Genomic DNA, 22433 nt, shown 5'->3' on the forward strand with positions numbered 1-22433 from the left:
AAAGGCAAATGAAAGCTAAGAGCATCCTCAGTTCCAAAGAACCCTTGTTCCAGCAGGATCTTTTCTATTTGACGTACACAGAGCTGGCAGAAACTTGTCGTTTTACCTTCAGGAGGTATTACATTCAAAAACCTTGCAGAAGGAAACATCATTTAAAATATGCTTCAGTATTACTGATATATGATGGTTTCAGAATAGAATTTACTCTGGGGGAGTTGGCAGGGGCTGTCTGGAACAGATGCAATTCCTGACAGTTTCACTGCCTGCTCTTCAGAGCTGAGACTGGGTCAAACTGCAGAGTCATGCCAAATCCAGGCAGCTGCTGCTGTCCTTGCAGAGCTTTATAACCACACAGACTGGGCAACCACCTCGCTGGGCAGTTTGGCTTGCTCAGGCTGTAGGGGTACTGCATGTGAGGAGCCAGGGGACTCAGATGCCAAGCACAGAAGTCACAGGGAGATGGAGTGTGTGTTTTAAATGCCATCTCAGTACAATGAGAGGATGAACAAGCTGTAAACGTGTTGGAGTTGTGGAAGGAAGTAGTGGATAAGCAAGACAGGTGTGGAAGTGGTAGAGCCAGCTAGAAAAACAGCATAAATGCTGAGATGGCACAGAGAGGGGAGTAGCAGATAAGGAGCAAAGGCACTGGACTAGAAATGAGATGCTATTACAAATGGACACCAAGAAACTACTCAGGCATTGCTGTTCTTTAATGTTTGCTTTTTCTGGATCCCTTGGACTGCCCAGAGGTAGAAGCTTTGGGACTTGAGCAGGCCTCGCCTTCTGACACGCTTTCTTGGAAATATTTTTCTGAAAGAAAAATGAAAAAAAAACTACACAACAACAAAACAAATCCATTAAAATGCAAAGTAATATTGTGCCCAAGGTATTACATTTTTAACAAACAAATTAGTCTCTCCTCCTACTCTGATGTCAGAGAGGATGCAATGAAGTACTAAGGGAAGAAGTTTTAATTCCCACTTTTTCTCATTCTCCATGTCTTATATCTGAGCAGATCCAGCTGAGAAAGGAGGCAAGGAAATGCATTCATCCCCAACAAACGTGCCACCTAAGGAAATCATTGCCACACCACATGGGCAGGACCAGTACATGAGCAGTGTTCAAAGAACTGGAGACAGCAAGAGTATGCTGTGCTACAAGCACAAAAGGTATGTGAGTGTGAAGGGACCTGGAACTTTCTTTTCTACCCCAAACCTAGTGGTCCTAAGCAGATCTTTTTGACTGTAACAGGGACCACTTATTTACAAGGAAGATGAAGCCATTTATAGTGGTTTCCTATATCTAGAGTAGATACAGACCCTGTGTCATATGTCAAAATCAAACCGAATGACTTTCAAAAACAGATGGAGTTCAGTAGTACTTTCTGCCCCAATCTGGAATTATGGTAAAAGCCTCCTTGCTTGGCCTCTGCCAGTGAGTCTAGATAAAACCCTAGGAACTGTGCAGGAGGAAAGGGGCCTATATTAAATGGGACAAATGAACAAGGTACCCTCAAAGACTGCTTCCCTCTCTCAGTCCAGGAGAGGGTCCAGAACACTGATTATCCTGACCTTGCCCTTCTTTGGGTGTAGCTTCGGGGACCACTTTCCCTTTTTTCTCCAGCTCACTCTCTAGCTCCTGGATTTTCTCCAGAGCTTCTTCCAGCTTCTTCTCAAAACCTTCAGCTCTCTCCTCTGCATTCTGAGCACGGATCTCTGTTTCTCTGAATCAAAGAAGCAAAGATAATGTTGAAACCTGAAATCTGAGCAGCTACTGGCAGGATATCTAACAGAAAAAAATATAAAGCTGAAGTGTTCAGTAGGATTGAATGACTCTATAAAACACATTAATGGTTTCAGAGAAGGGCATTGTTAAAAGATCTATAAGAGACAAGGACTTTTTGTCACAGCTATGTAAACCCTGCAAAGGGAATCCATCTTAAAACTCTGTTTGCTAGCAAAGGGTGAGATGCTGATCTTCACTGTGCAAGGATAAATATAGAGTGCAGTCAATTCTATTAGCCAGGCTAACGGGGCAGGGTTGCCCCAGATAATGCAAATGCACAGAGGAAACAAGCAGTATGAGGGAAGGTAACACACAGTGCCCAGGCCTGCTTGAGCATGGAAGAAGTCATCAGCAAGCACGAACCTCAGTATGATTCTGCACAGAGCCACTTGGGTGCTTCTTCATTGTGTTTCCCCAGACATTATGTGGCTGTACTTAACAAGCTTCTGGGCACTAGCGGGCACTGGAGGCACTCAGCTGCATTCACATAGCATCCTACCAATGCTAAGAGGACCCAAACTATTAAGAAGTCTTGAAACAAAACAAAACAAAAAAACTATCACAAGTACCTCAGGACTACACAAAGCAAAAAATCTGCACACATATGGACAGCTGACAGTAGCTCTGGTCCCAGAGTAAAATGGGTCACATCTTTTGCTAACATAAATCACAATCAATCTCCCAAGACAATCAGTAGGGAAGGAAACCCAGAATTAAGCCAACAGAGATGGGTGAAGCAGAACTTTACAAGAAAGCAGAACAGCCTGGGGTGAAACCCTGCTCTGCTCTTGCCTCCAGCATAGGAGGAGTACTCACAGGAGTTGCATTTGCAGGTGTTCCAGCATGGCAAGGGCTTCAAACTCTTTCTGAGAAAAGGGAGTTGACGACTTGCTGGCAGTCATCTCCCTCTGGTTGGGAAGAAAAAAACCTTCCATAAGCAAATGTGCCTGATTTGGTGCTGGTCTCAGTACATGGTCACAACACAGACAAGAACTCAGTATCAGCAAGGCATGTAAAAACAGAGGCTAGTTCAAGCATTTTGTTTTGAATTGATCTGATCATGTCTTGGCATTAAAAATAAAGTAAAATCATTTTCTGACATAGACACGAAAATCTCACTAGCCTATAATCTTGTGTTGCCCACACATTCACTGGTTACAGAAGTAGGAGATGGCTGTAGCCTGACCAGAAGCTAAGAAATTAACAAACCAGTGTTCAGAGAAGAGAAAGGGGCAGCTCCTCAAAGAGTCCAACAGGCATAAGTTAGCTTTCTTCACCTGAAGAAAAAAATCATGGTTTCTCTGGAAAAGTAACTGTTGAAAGGCTCCTACTCTAAACTTTAGAAGATAACCGCAATTTCCAGAGATTTATTTTTGGAAACAAATGAAAATCCACAGGCATGCTCCTGAATCTCCAACTATCACTCGGCACTAGTTGCCCACCTCTAAAGGTGGAAGGGCAAGGCATGCCCAGCAACACCGCATGCTGAAGGGGTAGGACTGGCCAGTGACAGTTTGCTAAAGATCCACAGTTTGTGTACATCGAGGCTCTGCTCTGGATGTCTGACTGGCCAGGGCATGACTGGACAAGGCAGGCCCTATGATTCTGAGGAGCTCCCTTACTGACAGAAGCCTTTAGCCTGGAGCCCTCTTCCAAAGAGTACTGTCCCAAAGTGGAGAAAACAGGGACCCAAGATGCATAGCTGGCCAACAGCAACTTGAACTTCTTGGTTCCCTGTTGTTATGGAAGCTCTCTGAATCCCTCCTCCGTGTGTCCAGCACCAAATCATTTTCACCATCCCACGAAATGCTGCCAGGACTCACCCAGTCTCTGCTGGTAGTCCTGGTTCAGACTACACACATCCTGTTACTGGTCCCGAGTCCGTGGTATAGGGCAGTAACACATGGGTCAGGTGGATAAACTGAGGCAGCAATAGCTGTGCTAATGAATATTTTATAGCGGCAAGACGAGAGGAATGAGAGAACACCAGCACCTTGCACTGCCCCAGCAGGTCTGACACGAGCGTTACAGTGCCTGACAAAAGCTAAAACCCAGCTCCAGAGCTCTGCCATACATGCTAAAGCCCTCGGTGTAGCAGAGACTCCTACCCCTGTAACTGAAATGATGTCTGACTTCAGGGACTTCAGGTGGATGTTGGAGTCGTGTCCTACGTATCTGATCATGTCTGCAGTAGCTTCATCACCTTCACTCAGATCATCTGCACCAGCATGGGGCTGCTGCTAAGAAAGAAAATGAAGAAGTAGTAGGAGAAATAACACTAGCTTAGTGACATTCAGGGCAGCTAAGAGGATGTGTTTCACATGCACCAAGCAATAATAATAAAAAAAAAAAGGCCCTGCTGGAACGTGGCATATTGCAGCTTCTAGTCACCTGTGTAAGAGCAATTTCCTCCTTTACTGTTAATGTATTTTCCTGTGTTATGGGTTTCTTGTAGCTGTTGGCATCATCAGCTCTAAGCCCTTCTTGAGTTGAAGAAATGATCGTGTCCTTAAGCTTCAGTTGCAATTCCTGTAAGGCACCGTAAGGACTGGGTTAGTAATGCTTCCTTTGTCCATCCAAGTAACCTAGGCAAAGCTAACGAGTCTCTGACTTTCATTTGTACACATTGAGATCTAGACGTCAGCCACCTAGGAGGTCCTCAGTATGAATATATTTTAAATCACAAAAGAATATGTTAATTACTGAACATTTCATAAGCAGGACCCACTGTGGCATTCCTGCTTTGTACAGGCCATGGCACTGCCTGGGGATCAACTTCAAAGCTGCTGCAAACAATTTGTTCGAGACAATACATCTAAAGCCATTTTCTCATCATCAGAATTTCAGCTGTTATGTATGAAATTAGACCACCATAAAACACATCTAGTTGTCAGAGGCACTGTCAGGCATCCATCTATCCACATAAGGAATTAACTAGAAGTTCAGCCTGACCTGGGCAAGCCAACCACAAGGATTCCAGCCAAAGTTTACACTGAGGGATGAAGCAAAACTAACAAGCACCAGGGTGAACTGATCTACCAGTGGGTAATAGCTTCTAGCTTCAGTGAAGCTCCAGCTTCACCTCAGGCCTGCTCTCACAAGAAGCACTGTGACTTTTAACCAATTTACAGTCATAACTTCATATTTCTAACCACAGCTTTGAGTGCATGGATATCTGCATGCTAAACCTTCCCTCAAACTGAACTGTAGCTCCTTCTTTAAGAAGTTTTGAAGCTGATCTTCATTCAAACTGGTTCAATCTAGAGCAGCAAACGCAGTCTATATATACCTCTGATCCAAAGAGGTTTCTCAGTTCTTCTAAATCCAGAAAAGAGACAGGAGTGCCTTTGATCTTTGAAAGGAGAAGGCAGCACACTTGAATCCAATTACAGCACTCAGTCTGAGAAGACAAAACAGAAAAGAGGGATTGCTGAGCAAGAAAAATAGCTGTGATCATACTCATTCAGAAAGTTAAGTAATTCCATCTTTCTGTATTTATCTGTTCCAGGGACATACCTGGAATCTTCTATCCACACCCTACAAAGGAAACAGAAGATGCATTTCTCCAAGCTTTCAGACATGGCATCTATCACTGGCTAATCACTCACATCAACTAATTGCTTCAACAAGCTCCACCTTGAGCCAGTGCAAGAATGTCTGTCAGGCCACTGACAGGGCAGAAATGAGTGCAAATGCCAAGGTTACATTTTCACTCACTAAGCTAACACAAAACAGAACCACAAGTATTTTCAGTTTCTATTTGCAGAGAAGCTTCTTAAGTTCCTGGGAGCAATACCATTTGTCCTCTGCTCAGTGCAGCCTTGGGCTTCAGGAAAGGTCAACCTCTTGTGCTTCTGAAGTGCAGGCAAAGCTCATCTAAACAGCTGAGGTCAAACTGGTAGTACTTTGGAGGAAGAAATATATGTTATCATGCTCCCCCAGCTGCTTCAAATTAAGATGCTGCCATCAACATATACTTTGAGTAAGAGCTTTATCAGCAAGTGTAAAATAAGGTAGGCTATCTGACTTCAAAAGACTTCAACTAATTATGTATAGAGATATATTGCACCATACACTTTCAGGAACTCCAAAGCACAAGTCGAGATGTACATGGCTCTGACAAGCTTAAACCCAGAGGTGAATCTACTGCCACTCATATGGAATAAGTCTAGCAGGAGAACCTGAAACAGGGTAAGGAAAATATTAAAACTGAACATGACCCAGGTTTATCTGCTTTCCAGTACTGTGGGAAACTTGAGGGACCAGGGTAATCCACTGGAGTAGCAGGAGTCTTCCTCCTTCTTGAAACCCTCACATATATTTTTCTCTACCTTTCACAAAGTAAATGTGGTCTCATCTACTCCAGACCCAGAGAGTTAGAAGTGGTCTCCTTTTTACCTTGATCTTGTTCAGCTCCTCCAGCTCAAAATCAGCTTCTAAATCCATCTCTGACCGTTTCTTTCGAACAATTGCACTGACAATCTCACGGCAGCAGCTGCAAAGAGGGAGAATGTCATCAACCCTGCAAGAGTGTCTTCAAATGCTTTATTCCTTTCAATCAGCATCCTCTTGCTGTCTGCAAGATGTATGAGCTATCTCTAGACTTCTGCACTAGAGAAGGCTCCAGAAGAGCAATCCTCACCTGTCTGACTCACACAACAACCTCCCAGTCAGCTTATCTGTGCCTGTGCTGTACTAACCCATGGTGAATGTGTGAGCACAGATGCTGAATAAGGTGCAGGCTTTGGTCCAGGTGACATGGACTCAGACTCATTGCCTGTACTGCTTTGCAGCCCCCAGAGGCCATGTTCAGAAATGTAGGCAGAGCCCACACAATCACAGATGCCAGAATGTTTTATGGCAGCATTAGGTATAAAGCAGACACTGGCATTCTCTTTCAATGTACCTGTCCTATTAGGTTCCCACCAAATTCCAGTAAGACCCATTAGGATTTGGGAAACGATCTAAGGAAAACCATGTTGGTGGGATCTATTGCCCTGAGGAATTTCTCTGCACACTACACATTTTTTCCTCAATGAAACCCCCTTCGACTAAACTGAAAACCTCTATTCATACCTGACTATAGAACCAGACAGCCTGCACATCTTGGCAACCAGCTCTTTAGCTTCATCCTGTAGTTTATGAGCACTCAGAAGCCTGAGCTCCTTGTCCGTCTCAGTCTCTGACTCCTGCTGCTGGGGACACTCACAGCACAAGCGGTCTGCTATCACATATCGCAGCAAATTCACCAGCCACAGGGTCAGGTTTCTGTGCAGTTCAGTCACCTGCACAAAACATCGGAGCAAATCTAAACCAGTAATAAATGACTGGTCTTGCCACGTAGTATGAAGTCAGTGCGTTTCACATACGTCAATGTCCTACCTAATTCAATTTGCAAACTAACCTATGACAGAAATATTTACCTTTACCATCTTTTTTCTTCTATATTCATTCCTATTACCAACACATCTTTTCCTACTGTGGATCTATCCTTCTGCAAGTTTTTGTTTAGCATCTTGAGTTTTTTTGTTTGTTTGTTTGTTTTTATCAGCCACTCTTGCTGGTCCAGAATTCAGCAACAAACCAAAAATCTCACATCACACTTAAATAACATTCAAAAAATGCATAGCAAGAGCCTTCTGCTCTACAGTCCCGGGAGAAAAGAAAAACAAACAAACAAGGATACACAAAACTAGCAGCCAAAACAGCTCTCTCACAAGGAAATATAACATTATTCCAAAGGAAATTCTTGCTAAAGATTAGCACAATGACATTGTGTTCATGCACTGTTTTGAGACCTTGCAGCTATTTTTAGAGGAGTACTGCTATGCTCCCCTGGCTGGGGGAACTCAAGCAGGAAAGAAGGCATCAAAGGAGAAACAAGCATTCCTCACAACTGTGCTCTGGCCAGATGAAAATTAAAAGAGCAAATGCCAGATGCAGTGCTCTTCTGGCAGTTTTAAGCTTCCACTTACTTCTTCATTAAGAAGTGTGATGCTCTTCTCAACCTCATTATTCATGGACAGAATCCATCGCTGAATCATCTTAAAAAATTCTCTAGGTACCACCCTGAAACAACAACAACAAAAAATAATCCAAAGACAAAGTGACATCTAGTGCACCATACCCAAGGATCTCCTATCTCAAAGACACCTTTTGCTTCCCAGATCAAGGAGAACAAAGTTTAGTACACCACATACTGGGAACATGACACAGGCAGATTTGTTAATTTGTTTGTGGTTGAGCTTGTCATTTGCAAATAATCTCTAACATATATATTATGCATGTGCTCTGAAAATACTTTATTTCCTGATATTTACCAAAGACAACGGAGCACTACAAGGAAGAGTATGCCCCCACAAATCTGCCTGTAAATGAATCACATATTGTGTTTTTTTTTTTTCCTTCAAATGTCAAGATTTCCAAAGCAGATGGCAGTTTTGAGAAAGACAGTGGCGTTCCAGGAGCGGTATTGAAGCCACCAACTGTCTCCACAGATCTTGCCAAATCAAAGTGAATGGCCAAATCAAGGCAAATGAAAGACAGTCACCAATCATTTTAACACTTCAGCTGATCACATTTATCCCACTGCCAGTTTCCTATGCCAGGATCCTCACAAAATAACATTTCTCTTTTCTTATGAATGTAGTTTAATGTACAGGGCCAGCCCAGATACAATTAACACCCCTGTCCTTACGGGAGATGTGGTTCCATATCATTCTTAGCCTCATGCAACTGGCCAGAGCCTATAAAGCTCATCACTGCATCCACCTGGGCCAACCATGAAGGAATCCTGTGATAAAATGCCTGCAGCTCAGCTTCGTGCATGCCAGAACCTTTCTTCAGCTTTTGCACCTTAAATAACCAATCTTCCATACTTCTCACCAAGGCTGTCAAAAACGTAGTTGTGCCTGGAGGGGAAGAAAATATGAACCTTTAATTACATTCTTTCAGCCAACAAAAACAAAGCTCAATTCAAAGTCCTTTGCCAAGAGGGATGAACAACCTACGTGGGAACTGGCTACGCTTAGTACTAAGAATGAACTGTTTAGTAAGCACTGAATTAAAAGAAAGCTGAAAGAAAATGGGCTTGATTTGGAGCCCTGACTTTTCTTCTTGTCTTGGCAGATTTGGCTCCCTTACTACAAAAACAAATGTGATGGCTTAATAGAACTTTTTTTTTTTTTTTAATAATAATAATAAAACTCCTCTGCAGTTACAACCCCATTCTTCAAAAGTAATGCAATGTACACAGATATGTAAAATGCCTGGATAAGGTAGTAAATTACTTGTTCATTCACTCAGCAGGCACATGCTGATGGATATTCTCTGTTTGTTGGGAGTATGCTTAAAATGTAACAATAGCTGCTCTTGATATCCAATGTTTAAGCCTTTAAATCCTGCTAAAGTCCTGGCCTCCATGATGTCTTGTTGCAAAGATGACGTGTTACACACATACAGGTGGATTACAATTTTTGTAATATTTTAATGAACCAGTTTCCCTACTGTACTGCAGTGTTGGGATGTTCAGTCTGGTAAGAAAGGGAAAAGGTTACCCTCCACTTGGTGAAGCCTTTCAGAGTGCACTACAGGAGCCCCACAACCAGAAATGAGACAGGCTCGCTTTGGGAAGATTTCATGATTGCATTGATCTTTTAAGCTTAATCATCTCCAGCAAAAGAGAGGACCTAATTGGATCTCTCTGGAGATGTCACTCTAATCCCAGCTGACAGGTTCAGAGTCAAAAAATCTTATCTTTCAAAAAAGGTACAGCTTTGAGGAGTGATTGAGGAAGAATCATTAAAGGCAAAGACCTTAAGCCAAACCTTATACATTTTATATAAGCCCTTTCATATGCTGTCTAAAATAATCTCCTATCTCATTGCTTGATTTGCATCTCTAATCCTTGTCATCAAATACCAAATTATTTGCATTTCTGTCACATGCTGCTTGACATCAGGTAGTCAGATCTTAGCAGATAATAAATACTTCAGGTAAATGAGTACTATTGCCTTACACAACAAAATTACAATGTTCTCAGTACTGTCTCTTACCTTTTCTTTATAACCTCTTTACTTTTACTATTTATCTTTTTTTTACTGCAGCTGCAATGTGAAGGGAAGGGATACCTTGTCTCTTCTACAGAGCAGCCACGAAACTGAAGTGCAGAAATTACTCCAAGAAATTCAAAACATATTGCCTTGTATGGAGGAAGAGAATAACTTTATTGTGGTCCAGTTCCCAAAGCCTTTGTTAAAATAATATAACACCCCCCACTCAACCACCCACCCTTTTTCTGGACTTTATTGATGGAAGCAGTTTTGTATCAGCTGTCTGCACTGTGCTGCCTAGCCTTTTGTCCAGATCATTACTATCAAGGCTTCTGACAATCCGCTGTTAACTTTTTGCCTTGTTGGTATCTGGCCAATTATGTCCCTGTTTCTTCCTTCTCTCACTTTCTAATGAGAACTACTGGGAGTATTTACTTCCTTTAGCTGCCTTTTATGTTGGACAGACTTATTTTATCTCAGTTCCTTTAGTAGGCTAAAATATAACACGCAGCATAAGATCATGTAGTAAAAAGCACAGGGTAACCGTGAGTGAAAGAATAAGGTAGCAGTATAAGAAGTAGCTTAGCAAACATGAGCAGCAGTTCTAGGCAGCACATGTTCAGTTTAGTTTTAGTCTGCTAAAAGGAAATAAGATGATTTTAAAACATCAGAGAGAAAATGATTTTGAAATCAGAAATGAGTCAAGGCCTTTGAGAGGCAAAGGTTGAGAAGGTTAGTTACAAATTACCTAACAAATGTTTGTTATCTCACACAGAACACGATAACTTTATATCAGCAACGAAAACATTTATTTACATAATTTATTTCCAGGATAATTCATTATCTAGATTAAGATAACTTTGTTTTAGTGATAAGGTAATAAAAAAGTAATACGTTCTGAGACAGTATTATCTGGTTTATGATCTCCAAAGTAACGTTTTGCTTTAAAACATAAACGTATTCTTTTACATTTATTTTCATTTCCACACACTGTCCACATAATCACAACCTGCACACAATCCCTCTGAACTTAACGTAAAACTTGCATCTTATTTGTACTGCATTTTCCTTTGATTGCACTGTATTGCATCTCAAATTCCAGATATTATTTTTATATGTGATTGTGAGTCAAGGTTCTTGGAGTTCATCCCTTCAGTGCTTTTGGTTACCAACATGTATCTGGGGGGTCAGACTTTAGCTTTGCAAAAAGCTAATGACTATGTCAACTCGTCCTTTTTTTAACCTGCTACTTCCCTGGCATACCCAAAGAAAGCCTGAACTGCAAAAATGGTTATTTCTTACCATTATTCCCACTTATCCTTATATTGTATTGCTGGTAGAGTTCACGTGCACTTTGGTTTATTTCTCCTAGGGTAGCATGCTGTGGAGGCAATGCCCCAGTGAAGTCCCGGTGTCGATTCAGCACTGTTTGTCCTAGCTCTGTCCAGTGTTCCTGTAGCCTGGCAGCACTTCTGAGACTGTCTGTCTTCGCTAGATACACCTCTCCTCCATACTGCTGTACGTCTTCCTTCAGCATCTAAAAGAAAAGCAGCAAGCTTAATGTGTCTCCAAAAGTTGAACCACCCCTCGGCTGCAACAGAAAGGTGGTAGAAATCAGGTAAGAGAATTACGAGGAATCTGTGAGCATAAAGATGTCACAGTGAGTAAACAACATAACAAGTTCACAACTTACTCCATGAGGGTGACAATGGTGAGTGCTTCTACAGATTAATATCATTTATCAGTCACCAGAGCTGTGACCAAGTCTAATGCACTGCCTGAGCTTTGGCATTGGTCACAACTTTTCATGTGCAGACTCTTAATTGAAGATTCAGCACAAAAATACTAAGCTGATGTGTCTTTATTCAGCTTTGTGACAGGTGTAGACATTGACTGTGGCTCAGCTAACAAGTGGTAATTTGCTGAGCAAATACCACTCAATATGTTCAACCCCCAGAAATCTTACATTTATCAAGATCTTCATTTCTGGGATGATTTCATCCAATAGCTCTTCATTCATCTGAGAGGAACTAAGCAGAGAGAAAGAAGGGATAAGATTTGAGAGAAAAAATCCTCCTTCAGTAGTCTATGTAAAACCAAGAGACATACTGTATACGCACTGAATATGTGATACAAACTGTAACTTGAACAGAAGTAGAAAACAACAGGCCCTACTCTGCAGTGATTTTTGTTCTCTGACTCAATATAATGCCAACACTGGATGGCAGTTAAGAAAATTCAATCACTACCACTACGAGTGGAAATATATAAAATGATTTATTTTGTTAGTGCAGGTGGTGTGTGCATTTCTGCATTTTGCTCTTGCATTTATCCTTTATTTAACGTATCATGATGAACTAACAAAAAGTCTGCAATATACACAATAACATACAAAAAGACTTCGGGTGTGGAATCTCATCTCTTAGAGTCTCGTTTTGTATCTGTACTGCTCTATTGAAGCACCAGTGCATGTGCCTGCAAGTTAAAATGAACCAAACTAAACAGAACAATTCTGTTGTGACAGCTGCAAAAAGGAAACTCTGGTTCATAATGGGAGGGTAAAACCCTTGCTCCACCGGAGTCAACAGCAACCTGTCCACTGAATTCAGCCACAAACCTACAGCATCACTTTGGAGTTACCATTAGGAACCTGATTATCAAAATAAATGTATTGAGCACAAAAGCAGAGAAGTGAAGGATGTGAAAATTGCAGATTGTACCAAATCTCATTACGTGTGAGAGTCAGGAAGTCAGTGCACGCTTTGTGAAACCTGCTGTTACAAGGCTAAAGTTGGGGGAATTGACTACTAGCCCCAGACACTCTGGGCCTCTCACAAGTTACTGTCACGGTACTGAAGCCACTTGTTGAGACTGCGGCACACAGTTTGCAGTTTTTCCTTGCTGGACTCCTCCAAATGCTCTATTTCTGCTCCAACATGACTCAACATTTCTTTGAACTGCTCTGCCTCTTCCTGCAGATCAGCAAGGTCCCTCGTGTCCTGCAGGCATTGGGTAAGAGAATGGGAAAAGGAACTGTTGTAGTGATTGTTTTGATCTGAGTTGAAGGAATTCTCCCTTCAGCCTGGCTATTTTGAGATATATCTATATATCAAAGATCTTGAAAATTTCTGTAATTCCACAGCACAGCCCTTGCAAACCCTTTTATGTGGGACTATGTTGGCTCACCCTCCCTGGTTACACAGGAGCTGAGCACTTGACTTCTCGCAGCTTGTACACTACACAGAGGCCATGCAGCCCCATAATTTGAGGGCAAAATTACACTAGCCTGGATCTGCTTCGGTTTTATGGAGCTAGAACAGGGATAGGGAAGAAAACCACAAAGATTGGAAAACAGAGAAAAATAAAAGTTTGTGGTAGAGTAAGAAAATGCGGAGTAATGAGAAAGAGAAGTGAAAAGAGAAAGAACAAAATCAAGTTTTAGTACTCATTCTAAACTAGACCAAGATTTGAAAGTTCAGGTAACAGTGAAAGCTTGACTGAGAACCAGAGTGTGACATACACCACACAAACACTTGGGAGAGGTACCCATCACAGACGCATCCCTACCTTTGAGGCCAAGAGGACTATGAAATGCTTGAGAACTTTGGTAAGTGTCTTCCCACTAACATCAAGCCTGCGAACCAATGTGAGCTGGTTTCTATCTATTATCTGAAAGAAACATTATTATTTGCACTGTTGTCTTCTGAGAGGAGGGACATCTGATAGTAACACAGGACCTTTACCAGCATTGACATGCAGCTCAAGCAGCTGAAGCCACTTACCTTAACAATAAAGTTCTTATCCCCAAGACAGAAACAGAAGGTCTAACAGGTTTTAAACTTGAACAGGGAAAAGTAGAAGATAACAAGCAAGGGACATACATGAGCAAGGAAACACAGAAATAACCAAGAATGCTATTTTGTGAAGATCTTTAAGGAATCTGGCTAAAATATTCCAACTTATGGGGAAATACAAAACGTTTTAGTCAAGCCTATCAATGAATGGAAATATTCACAGAATTTCTTCCTGCACAGAACCTGGAGGTCTCTACTAAAAATGCTGTGTGATTCATCTGGTTTCCATTAAATAAATAAATAACAAAACAAAAACAACAAGAATAAACACCTTTATGAAATACAACAGACCTCAGTAAATGATGAGAGGGCATGTACGAGGTGTGTTAGTACCCAAATTGTGTTAAATAAATAAAAATGTTCCTTGGGATGAAATTTGCTCTTGGAACAAGACTGCCTGCTATGAGAGTTTATACCTTCAGTGTACCACTGACCTCCTGCACCTACCTTCAGAGCCAGGTCATATGCAGCTGAGCTCCAGATGTCTCTCTCTTGGGCTACCAGCAGAACCTGGTCCTCCAGTCTTCTCCTCTGTAACTCATACAACTCCCGATACTGTTCCAAAAGGCTAGAAGAGAAAGACAATGAAGTATGTACACACATTTCTTATCCATATTTATGGTCTTTCTCACAATTCCTAATGCTTAAGACTTTTCATCCCCCTCATTCACCTCCCACACGACCTGTAAATTCACAGTTCCTTTACCCTGAGCCCCTACAATGCCTTTCTGCTGGTATTCACATTACGAGTTTCCAATCAGTGTTTATACAAATCTCTTGGGCCTAGACAAGCTGTTTTCTTCATGACACAAGGTTCCTGTAAGTGAATCTCTGTGCCTGAGCACTCAACATAACTCGATACCAACCATCTGAATCCTCAATTTATTAGGTATCTGAAGACGTCCACAGACCTCTTACAAGTTCAGAGCTGCAGGCTCTGTTGACTCTGAAGAACTTACCAACTGTGAATGTGGGGTGATGGGAATGTCAGCACCTGAGCAACAAATGATCAGGTGCAACTTTTATGACTTAAAAATAGAAACATTTTCAACAGCTTTGGGAAATTCAGAATTTCTAAGAAAACAACTGCATTTGTCACAAACAGCCAAGCTCTCTTCCCTAGAAGGATATCAATCCTTACATCTTCTTCCCAACAACCCTGCCAGAATGATACCAGCACACTACAGAAATCTCCCAACCTCAACTTCGAAAGCAACTTACTTTGCATTCGCCTCAGCCTCCCGCATGGCTGCAGCTAGCTCCTCTTGAGCTTTTTCTGCTTCTCTGGTCACCTTGCGGTCATGTTCTCGTACCTCATACAGCTCACTGAAACAGCAGGGAAGGGTCTTAATGCAACTTAGCCCAGCCCAAAGGTTTGGGCAAACACAGAGTGGTCTGTTCAGCATACAGTAGAATCTCACTTCAGAGGTGAAAGGCATCTTGAAGACATCTTCTTCTTATGTGCACAGATTACTCCTACAGCCCTTTTCTGCACAACATGCTAAGGAAAGGGGTTGGCTTTGCCCTTATTCTGTGCTCCCAGGCTGCACAATTGGCAGTAAAGGGGTAGACTAAGAGTGTGAGAATGCTCAAGTGCAGTCTCTGTAGCTCTGATTCAAAACAGAAAAATAATTTTTCTCCTATGGAAGGGAGGTTAGAAAACTGAAGGAAAAACACAACAATATGCTAAGCCTAGTACATTGAGATAATTGGTTAGGATCAGGCAGGATTCAGACCTGGTCAGCTGTTCAACAGACTCCTTAAAATAGAGTAGTTCTTCTGTAATATGTCTGTCAAGCAACCGCTGTGCCATCATTTTTTTGTAGAGAGTCTTCATCTGTTGAGGAATCCGCTCCAGGAGATCTACATACCTCTGCCTGCAGTAAAAAGAGAGTAAAAAAGGAAATTACCTGAAAGTGCAGATCTCTTTTACCCCATTTCCTTTCACTCCAATGGAAGCTATCAAGAGGGCAATCTTTTCACCATTTGGACTTAGAATTTTAAACACTTTGGAACAATTTATTTGCCAATGCTGATCTGAATGTGAGGTGAAAAAAAACATGGGAACCTCAACTGTGAGAGAACTTCCAGATATTCTATGTATGCAAACTTCCATTAAATGTCACACCAATAAGGTGTTCACACTGTCAAGTGTTGTGGCACTGCAGCAGAGTTCAAGTTCCCAGTTACATAACTGAGGCTCATTGGCCCTGGGTGTTAATTAGGCAGGACAATCCTATTTCACTCCTGGCATCAGACCCCGAGCCAATTACATTGTGTCAGACTGGCTTTGCTGGGCAATGACATGAGGAAAGACCTGCAATAGCTAATGCTGCTCCTGAGAGGATACTGCCATAAATCAAGAGGGGGATTAAGGGTGCTTGGCTAATGATGACCTGAGCTTAGAAAGCAGCTGTCCTCTCTCCACACAGTCCACGCTGACCTGCCGAATCAGCTCATGGAAAACTATGTTGTAAATGTTCTGCTCCGCCTTCAGTAGCTCCAGCACGTTGTGCAGCTGGCAAAACATGCGAGAAAAATCACAGCTTTGCAGAACCTGGCAAATGTACTCTTTCAACAATAGAGATTGGCACAGATCACTCATTTCTTCTAAATCTAGTTTTCCTTTGAGGACAAAACGCTGTTGAAGAGGTAAAGGGGAGGTCATCCTGCATCATCCTGCATGCATTCACAGGTTCATTTTCAGATGTGTTATGCACTATCCTGACTACCCTCCTATCAACATCCATGGGAGCTTTCCTGCTAATTCCAGCTGGAGTTCTTCCTGAGGCAATACTCTATGTTTTTCAGACATCATGCTTCATCCACTTAAACCTTCCCCTTTACTGTACAAGAATAACAGAGAATAAACCCAAGCAAGGTACAGAAGCTTTTTTGACATCTGCTCTTAGGCATACGAATGTTTCCAGAGGCTCATTTTTTTACCACAGCAGCCTATCTCCTAATGAGCCGATGAGACTGCTGTCTTTCCTCCATAGTCATGCCAGATGAATCCCTTTCTGTCATTTTTGCCAGAAATGCAACTTCCTACAAGCAAGCTAACTGTTCTTCATAGATCAGATGAAGATGAACAGAAGCTCAAGAAGGGAATCCCCAGTTGTGACAGGACATACAGGCAGATGGCTTGGGCAGAAACTAACTGCGGGAAGGCACCTTAAGCACAGCAGAGGTCAACATTAGGGAAAACAGGATATTATTTTTCTGGCTACACGTGAGTTATCCACCTGTGAAGGTCCTGTTACTCTGATTAGCTCATCTACTCCCGCTTTTTCCAACATGTTGTCCATTGCCTCCATCAGCTGGATGACTTCTAACCTCCCAGCAGGTTTCCTGACAGAGCAGAAAGAGACGCATCATTATTCTGTATAGCATGGTATATTTTCCCAGGAAATGAAATTCAAACAGTTTTTTTTTGAATTGCAAAGTTTTTTGTTGTGTTTTTGTTTGTTTGTTTCCTAGTAATAACTTCATTCAGGGTGGTACTTACATGGATGGAAACAGCCGTAGTTTCTTCTTATGATCTTCAAGCAGAGTTGTGTATTTACTGAAACAAGTGTAAATGTTAAAACTTTATTACAAAGCAGTCCTTCCAGTGGTAGCTAAGTAATCTCACCCTCTGCTTCAGTTTCTTTGTCCCATGCACAAACCGATCACAGTGTTAGAGGCAGAAAACTGCCTACACAATTGCTCCTTAGTAGGAATATTCAGAGACTAAGGTAAGAATCAGACCTCCTACACCTGTTCCCACAGGTGACAGAGCAACAGGAGCTCCTCATTCTTGCCACTAATGACATAAATCTTCTAGGAACCTTGTCCTTTTAAGAACTCTCCCTTTTCCATAGGACTTGGCTAAAAAGTCACCAATGGGTTTAAAAGTTACAGGTGAGGCCAGAAAAGCACGACATAGCCACATCACAGCCACACAAAGATTCACCCCAGGAGCCACATGTCGTTGGAAACTATTGAAATAATTAGATAGCGTTTTATCATGTTGGCAAACAAGTTTTGAGGATTTAACTCCTGATCTGATATTTTAATCCTTGAACAATGAGAAAATCTCCTTAAAATACAGTCAGTTTTCTGAAGAGATCATGGGAAGTACTCAGTAGCCGTTTTGGGTGAGGCTTGGTAAAATCCATTCAAAACTTACAGCCCGAAAGACTAAAGATCCCAAAGAAACAAAAACCCACTAGAATGGTCAGATTTTTTTTTTTTTTTTTTTTTTTTTTCTGGAAAAGCTCCAGTGAGAATAAGAACTACCCTGTGCCCACCCAGCTTTGTTGCATAAAGCAATTCTAGAAGGTAGGTAGAAAAACAGAGTAATCAAAATCACTAAAAAAGACAAGTGGCAACTTCCAGAAGTTATCTCAAGGGATCAAAGCAGACCTCAGCTTCCATATTCATGTTCAACCACAGAAAAACTCTTGAGAAGTAGTAATAGTATACAGGAAATCCTCTTTTACCCTTCTCAAAGCAGTAGAGGCAAAGAACAGTTGGCTCACGTTGCTCTGGAGAGCTGACTGTGAGAGCTGGCATTAGTGTGGGATTTGAAAACCACCCTTTTTGTGCTCTTCTGAACTGCCAGAAGTGCATTTTTTTGCAGTGCTCTCAGCCTCTCATCATTTTAGCCCCTCATTCTGAACAGTGGAAGCTCCACAGCTTGAGGACAAATTCTGGTAAATCAGAAAACACTTACTCATCAAAGTACTTCAAAGGCAAAACTCCCCTGTTCTTCACGATGTGAAATTCCTTGGGAACCAGACTGTGTGCTAGGGTTGCTTGCTAGGAATAGAAAAGGGAGAGCATGAAACATCAGCATTGAGGATGCATGCTAATTCCCAGTTCCTTACCAGAGAGGACACAGTTTTGGCAGCCTGGAGAGCAAAGCTCACACAATGACTTTTCATGGTGCTTCTCCCTTTTGCACTCAGAGCACAAAAGAAATAATCTACATCTGGAAGCAGATTAAAATAACTGATGTTGAACTGTGGGCATGACCGAGGGGCTGTGAACCAAAAGAAGGACTGATAAATCTTCAGATCAAGGTAAAACATTGCAATTGTTTTGGGCCAGAAATCAAACACAACCACAGCCCATGACAACATCAGGGAATGTACGTGAAAATTTCCTTCCTCCCACCTCATGTTACATGAAGAAAAACAACTGAACAGCAGCACTCACAGGACTACTTGGGACTGTACGGCTGCTCCGTCTCTGTTCCTGATGACTCTCAGAGAAAGAGCTTTTGAGAGCCATTGTTTTTCTGTCTTCCTGGTGAGTCACAACATCACAAAGGTAAGAGACATCCCTGAAATAGAGGGAAATAGTTTGTTCACTGACCCAGACTCCAGGCAACCTACCATTCACTTGCTATCAGCCCAAACCACATGTGAGTTTGTTCCATTCAGTCAGAGTTCAGGCTTACAGCCACAACTCCCTCTCCTGGGCCAAAAAACCCGATGAGATAACTTTTGTTAGGCAGATTAATCTCACGTTGCCTATCACTGGCCAAAGACTATTTCTCATGCTTGTTGCCAATGCCTTATCACATAAGTACCCAACATCAGATAAAAGATGGTAGAAGAACAGAACATTTTTCAATTCCTAGTGTCGTTAAGCAATGCTTATTTACAAACAAGTGTAAAGCTATTCCCTTCTAAGTCCATTAAAGCCAGAAGAGCTTCTTTCCTTAATCCCTCTGGATCACCAGTAAGTCTGGGATCCTTTGGACACATGCTTCCAAGAAGAGCTCATTTAGCAACTCTTTTTATTTATTATTCCTGAAACATCTTTCCCTTGAATGTCTCCAGACTAAACTCAGATGGGATAGCTGGTCCATTCATCCAGGCACATCAGGCAGCACAGCCACCTACCATGAGAAAGACCAATGGAGAGACCTATCCGCGTTCCCAGCTCTAACGTCTTGTCATCTCCCTCAGCTCCTTATCCCTTCTTTGCTTACCTTCCAGCGCCTGTCAAGCTGACAGGGTGGTCTGTCAGGTGTCTGAACTTGCTCCGACGATTAGGATAATGCCAAAGCCGATCTGGAGTTTGCAGGCAGCCCTGCAGACAAGGCACACGTGGCTGTCACTTCTTAGCCAGAAATGTGCCAAGGAGTGGGAGAGGTCAGAGTGACTGCCTAAACAAGCTCCACGAAATTATTCCTGTCTTGGGGCTAAAGAAACCAGTATGGACAGAACAGTCGCCGCGAGGAGTTCACAGCAACGCAAACGTGCAAGCACGTTTACCATTTTGCAGGCACTGGAAGACAGCACTTTGGATCTGTATCGGATAGTGTGATCAGAAAACTGATGGGAAGGCAAGATAAGCTTGTATAACAAGGTTGGCCACGCTTTCCTTTTGCCAATGTGACAAACATGTGTCGCTAATAAAGAGACAATTCTGGAGAGAAAAAGCAGAAGGTGGAGACACTTACCCTGAAGCCCATTGTGTTTTTTACTGTTTGGTGGGATTTTAAGTATTCTGGGCTGCTGAGAGAACTGCTCGCACAGGTCAGGGCTCGGAAAATCTCCTCCGGAACAAAACTGTACTCCAGGGAGGAAGAAACAGGCCTCGTGTGGTCAAGCATCCTTGATGTGCCCCTTAACACAGGGATCTCTGGAACATAACGTCAGAACTTATTTGGTAGGTGCACATTTATTCTGCTGGTGAAAGAGAAAGCAAACACCTTCATAAAATACAGGACTGAGAAGAACCATGAGAAGATGCCCGTTCCCTTACCTCAAAGCAGGAACAATTCTGTTGGACACAGGCAGCTAATCCCATTTTTAGCAGCTCTTGGATCTTCAGTGAAGCCTAGAACACTTACCTTCAAACTACCGGAGACAGAAGCACTAGTCGTGCGACTGTGCCAAGCTATCAGGTACACAAGTGCCAAGGGATGCTGTAAACAGCTTAAGTTATCTATTTATGTAAATCCATTTCCCTTCCTGTGGATTGCTACCAGTCAGCTTTCTGCAAAAATATTAACACCCTGAAACACCAGGGAGTGACAAAACAAAGGCTGACCTTAACACTCCCCTGGAAATCATCCTGTTGTTGTTGTAAGGAACCTGAAAGGTTCCATCACGTATCTATCCCCATCTCGAACCTCAGCCCTACCTGAAATGTCCTTGCTGACAGGTCCAGCACACAATGGACCGCTCATTTTTCTTCCATCTGCGTTTGGTCCAGGAGCTGGCATTTCATTGGTGGGCATGGCGAACAGGTGCTTGTGTTTTTTTAATGCTTAGCCAAGGAAATTTTCAGTAATGGATGATCTAGAAACAGAGTAAAACCCACATTTGTACTTCCCTTTTTTTTGTTATTAATGAAAAAAAAAAGTTGCGTGTCTGATAGCAGGTAGCTTGGTTAGGAAGAAACACCCGATGCTGTAGTTCCAGCGAGGCAATACCAAACAGGAAGCTCTTAAATGGCTCTGCCAAGGGAGGCACTCGGGCAGTCCCACCTTTTGTCCACTTGAACGCAAGAAAATGCATTTCATAACCAAGACTGACAGGACATCAGCTTGATTCACAACTGCCTGTGGGTATTTTATATCCAAGTCAAATACACCTTCAGCAAATTGTTTACTTTTAGCATCACAAAATGGCACTTCTCTGCACTTACTGAGACCACCGGATGAGTTCTGCTCTCTAGACACTACATGCACCATAGGAGCACTTGCTTTTTCCATTTACAAAATGGGTTAAGAATTAACAATTGATACTTTTACACATGTAACATGTAACAACTGAGCCACTTTTTTTCTTCATTATTAGTTTTTTAGAAATTTTGTTAGAAATTAAATTAGTTTAGTTTCTTCATTATTAGTCTTAGCGCTTTTTCTTATTGATGTCTTGCTAATGAAGAACTCATCTTTCCATCTTCTCCAGGAACTCTCATGTGAAGCCTACCCTCCACCCCAGCAAGCCTTGCCAATACACAATGTTCTTTATAAATGCTTTGGCCTTGTTATGAGCTGCATCCTGGTTCCCAGTTAGATTAACTGCATTTCTTTGACTTTATACGTGCTTTTGTGCATGTAGGTGTTACCGAAGAGTAACCCAGCCAGCCAAATCATTTATTGCTTTGTCAGGTAAACGCTTTATTGGAAAGAAAATAGAAAAAAATGCTAAAAACTTCTGATAGAAAATACTGCAGTGATTTCACCCCACCCTCCCCTCCTCTTTAACAAAACTGCTTGGCAGTACGCTGTATTCCCCCCAGAAAGGATAGGAAGATTGATTAATGGCACTGTTGTGTAGCTGCTAGAGCTTAGGGACACAGACAAGACTTGACTTTAGAGCATGTGGCACGCAGCTGGAAGACATCACATTAAGTTCTTGGCACACAAACCCTCTTCAGGCCCAAAATAAAAGCAGAAATTACCAACATGATGTATGTTTGGCAGTTGGTCCAGTTTAATATGCATTGAACTGAGAAAGTTTTGAAACTCTGGCCTGTTCCAAGAGCTATAATCCCCTTTGCTGTGCTCCTCCCCAGCTCCAAAGAACAGTCCCTGATCTAATGGAGGTGGTGACCAGGGCAGGGGCTCCCCAGAGCTGTGGGCTCAGCTTCAGGCCACCCCACACCCCTCAGCTTGCAGCCCCAGCTGCAGGCCGCCAGTCTTCCACCCCCACAGTACACCAGCTCCCCACTCCCCCTACACAGGGAGCAGCAGAGACCCCCCATACCTGCTAGCCCTTACTGCTGGGCAGCC

The 22433-nt window shown here is 42.3% G+C and overlaps 1 protein-coding gene across 3 annotated transcripts; it reads right to left on the reverse strand.

The window, feature by feature from the left end:
- Window positions 1-689: 689 nt before the first annotated feature.
- AXDND1 (axonemal dynein light chain domain containing 1) lies at window positions 690-20990 on the reverse strand. Of its 3 annotated transcripts, XM_035333706.1 has the most exons (25): window positions 20834-20990; window positions 20148-20329; window positions 19674-19774; window positions 18893-19019; window positions 18408-18493; window positions 17199-17255; window positions 16936-17041; window positions 16087-16208; window positions 15427-15567; window positions 14912-15016; window positions 14138-14258; window positions 13404-13505; window positions 12672-12835; window positions 11803-11866; window positions 11139-11373; window positions 8483-8696; window positions 7766-7854; window positions 6862-7072; window positions 6184-6280; window positions 5075-5185; window positions 4177-4314; window positions 3894-4025; window positions 2602-2693; window positions 1572-1723; window positions 690-810 (listed from the first exon to the last, which is right to left on the reverse strand). In XM_035333706.1, the coding sequence occupies exons 1-25, from the start codon at window positions 20928-20930 to the stop codon at window positions 710-712; spliced, it is 3147 nt and encodes a 1048-aa protein (XP_035189597.1). In that variant the 5' UTR covers window positions 20931-20990; the 3' UTR covers window positions 690-709. The 3 variants fall into 3 exon arrangements, with proteins under 3 accessions (XP_035189597.1, XP_035189595.1, XP_035189596.1); XM_035333704.1 differs by lacking the exons at window positions 20148-20329; window positions 20834-20990 and having other exon boundaries at window positions 1611-1723; window positions 19674-19924; XM_035333705.1 differs by lacking the exons at window positions 1572-1723; window positions 20148-20329; window positions 20834-20990 and having other exon boundaries at window positions 19674-19924.
- Between the last annotated feature and the right edge of the window lie 1443 nt (window positions 20991-22433).

Source organism: Oxyura jamaicensis, chromosome 8, assembly GCF_011077185.1.
Source record: "Oxyura jamaicensis isolate SHBP4307 breed ruddy duck chromosome 8, BPBGC_Ojam_1.0, whole genome shotgun sequence".
NCBI lineage: Eukaryota > Metazoa > Chordata > Aves > Anseriformes > Anatidae > Oxyura > Oxyura jamaicensis.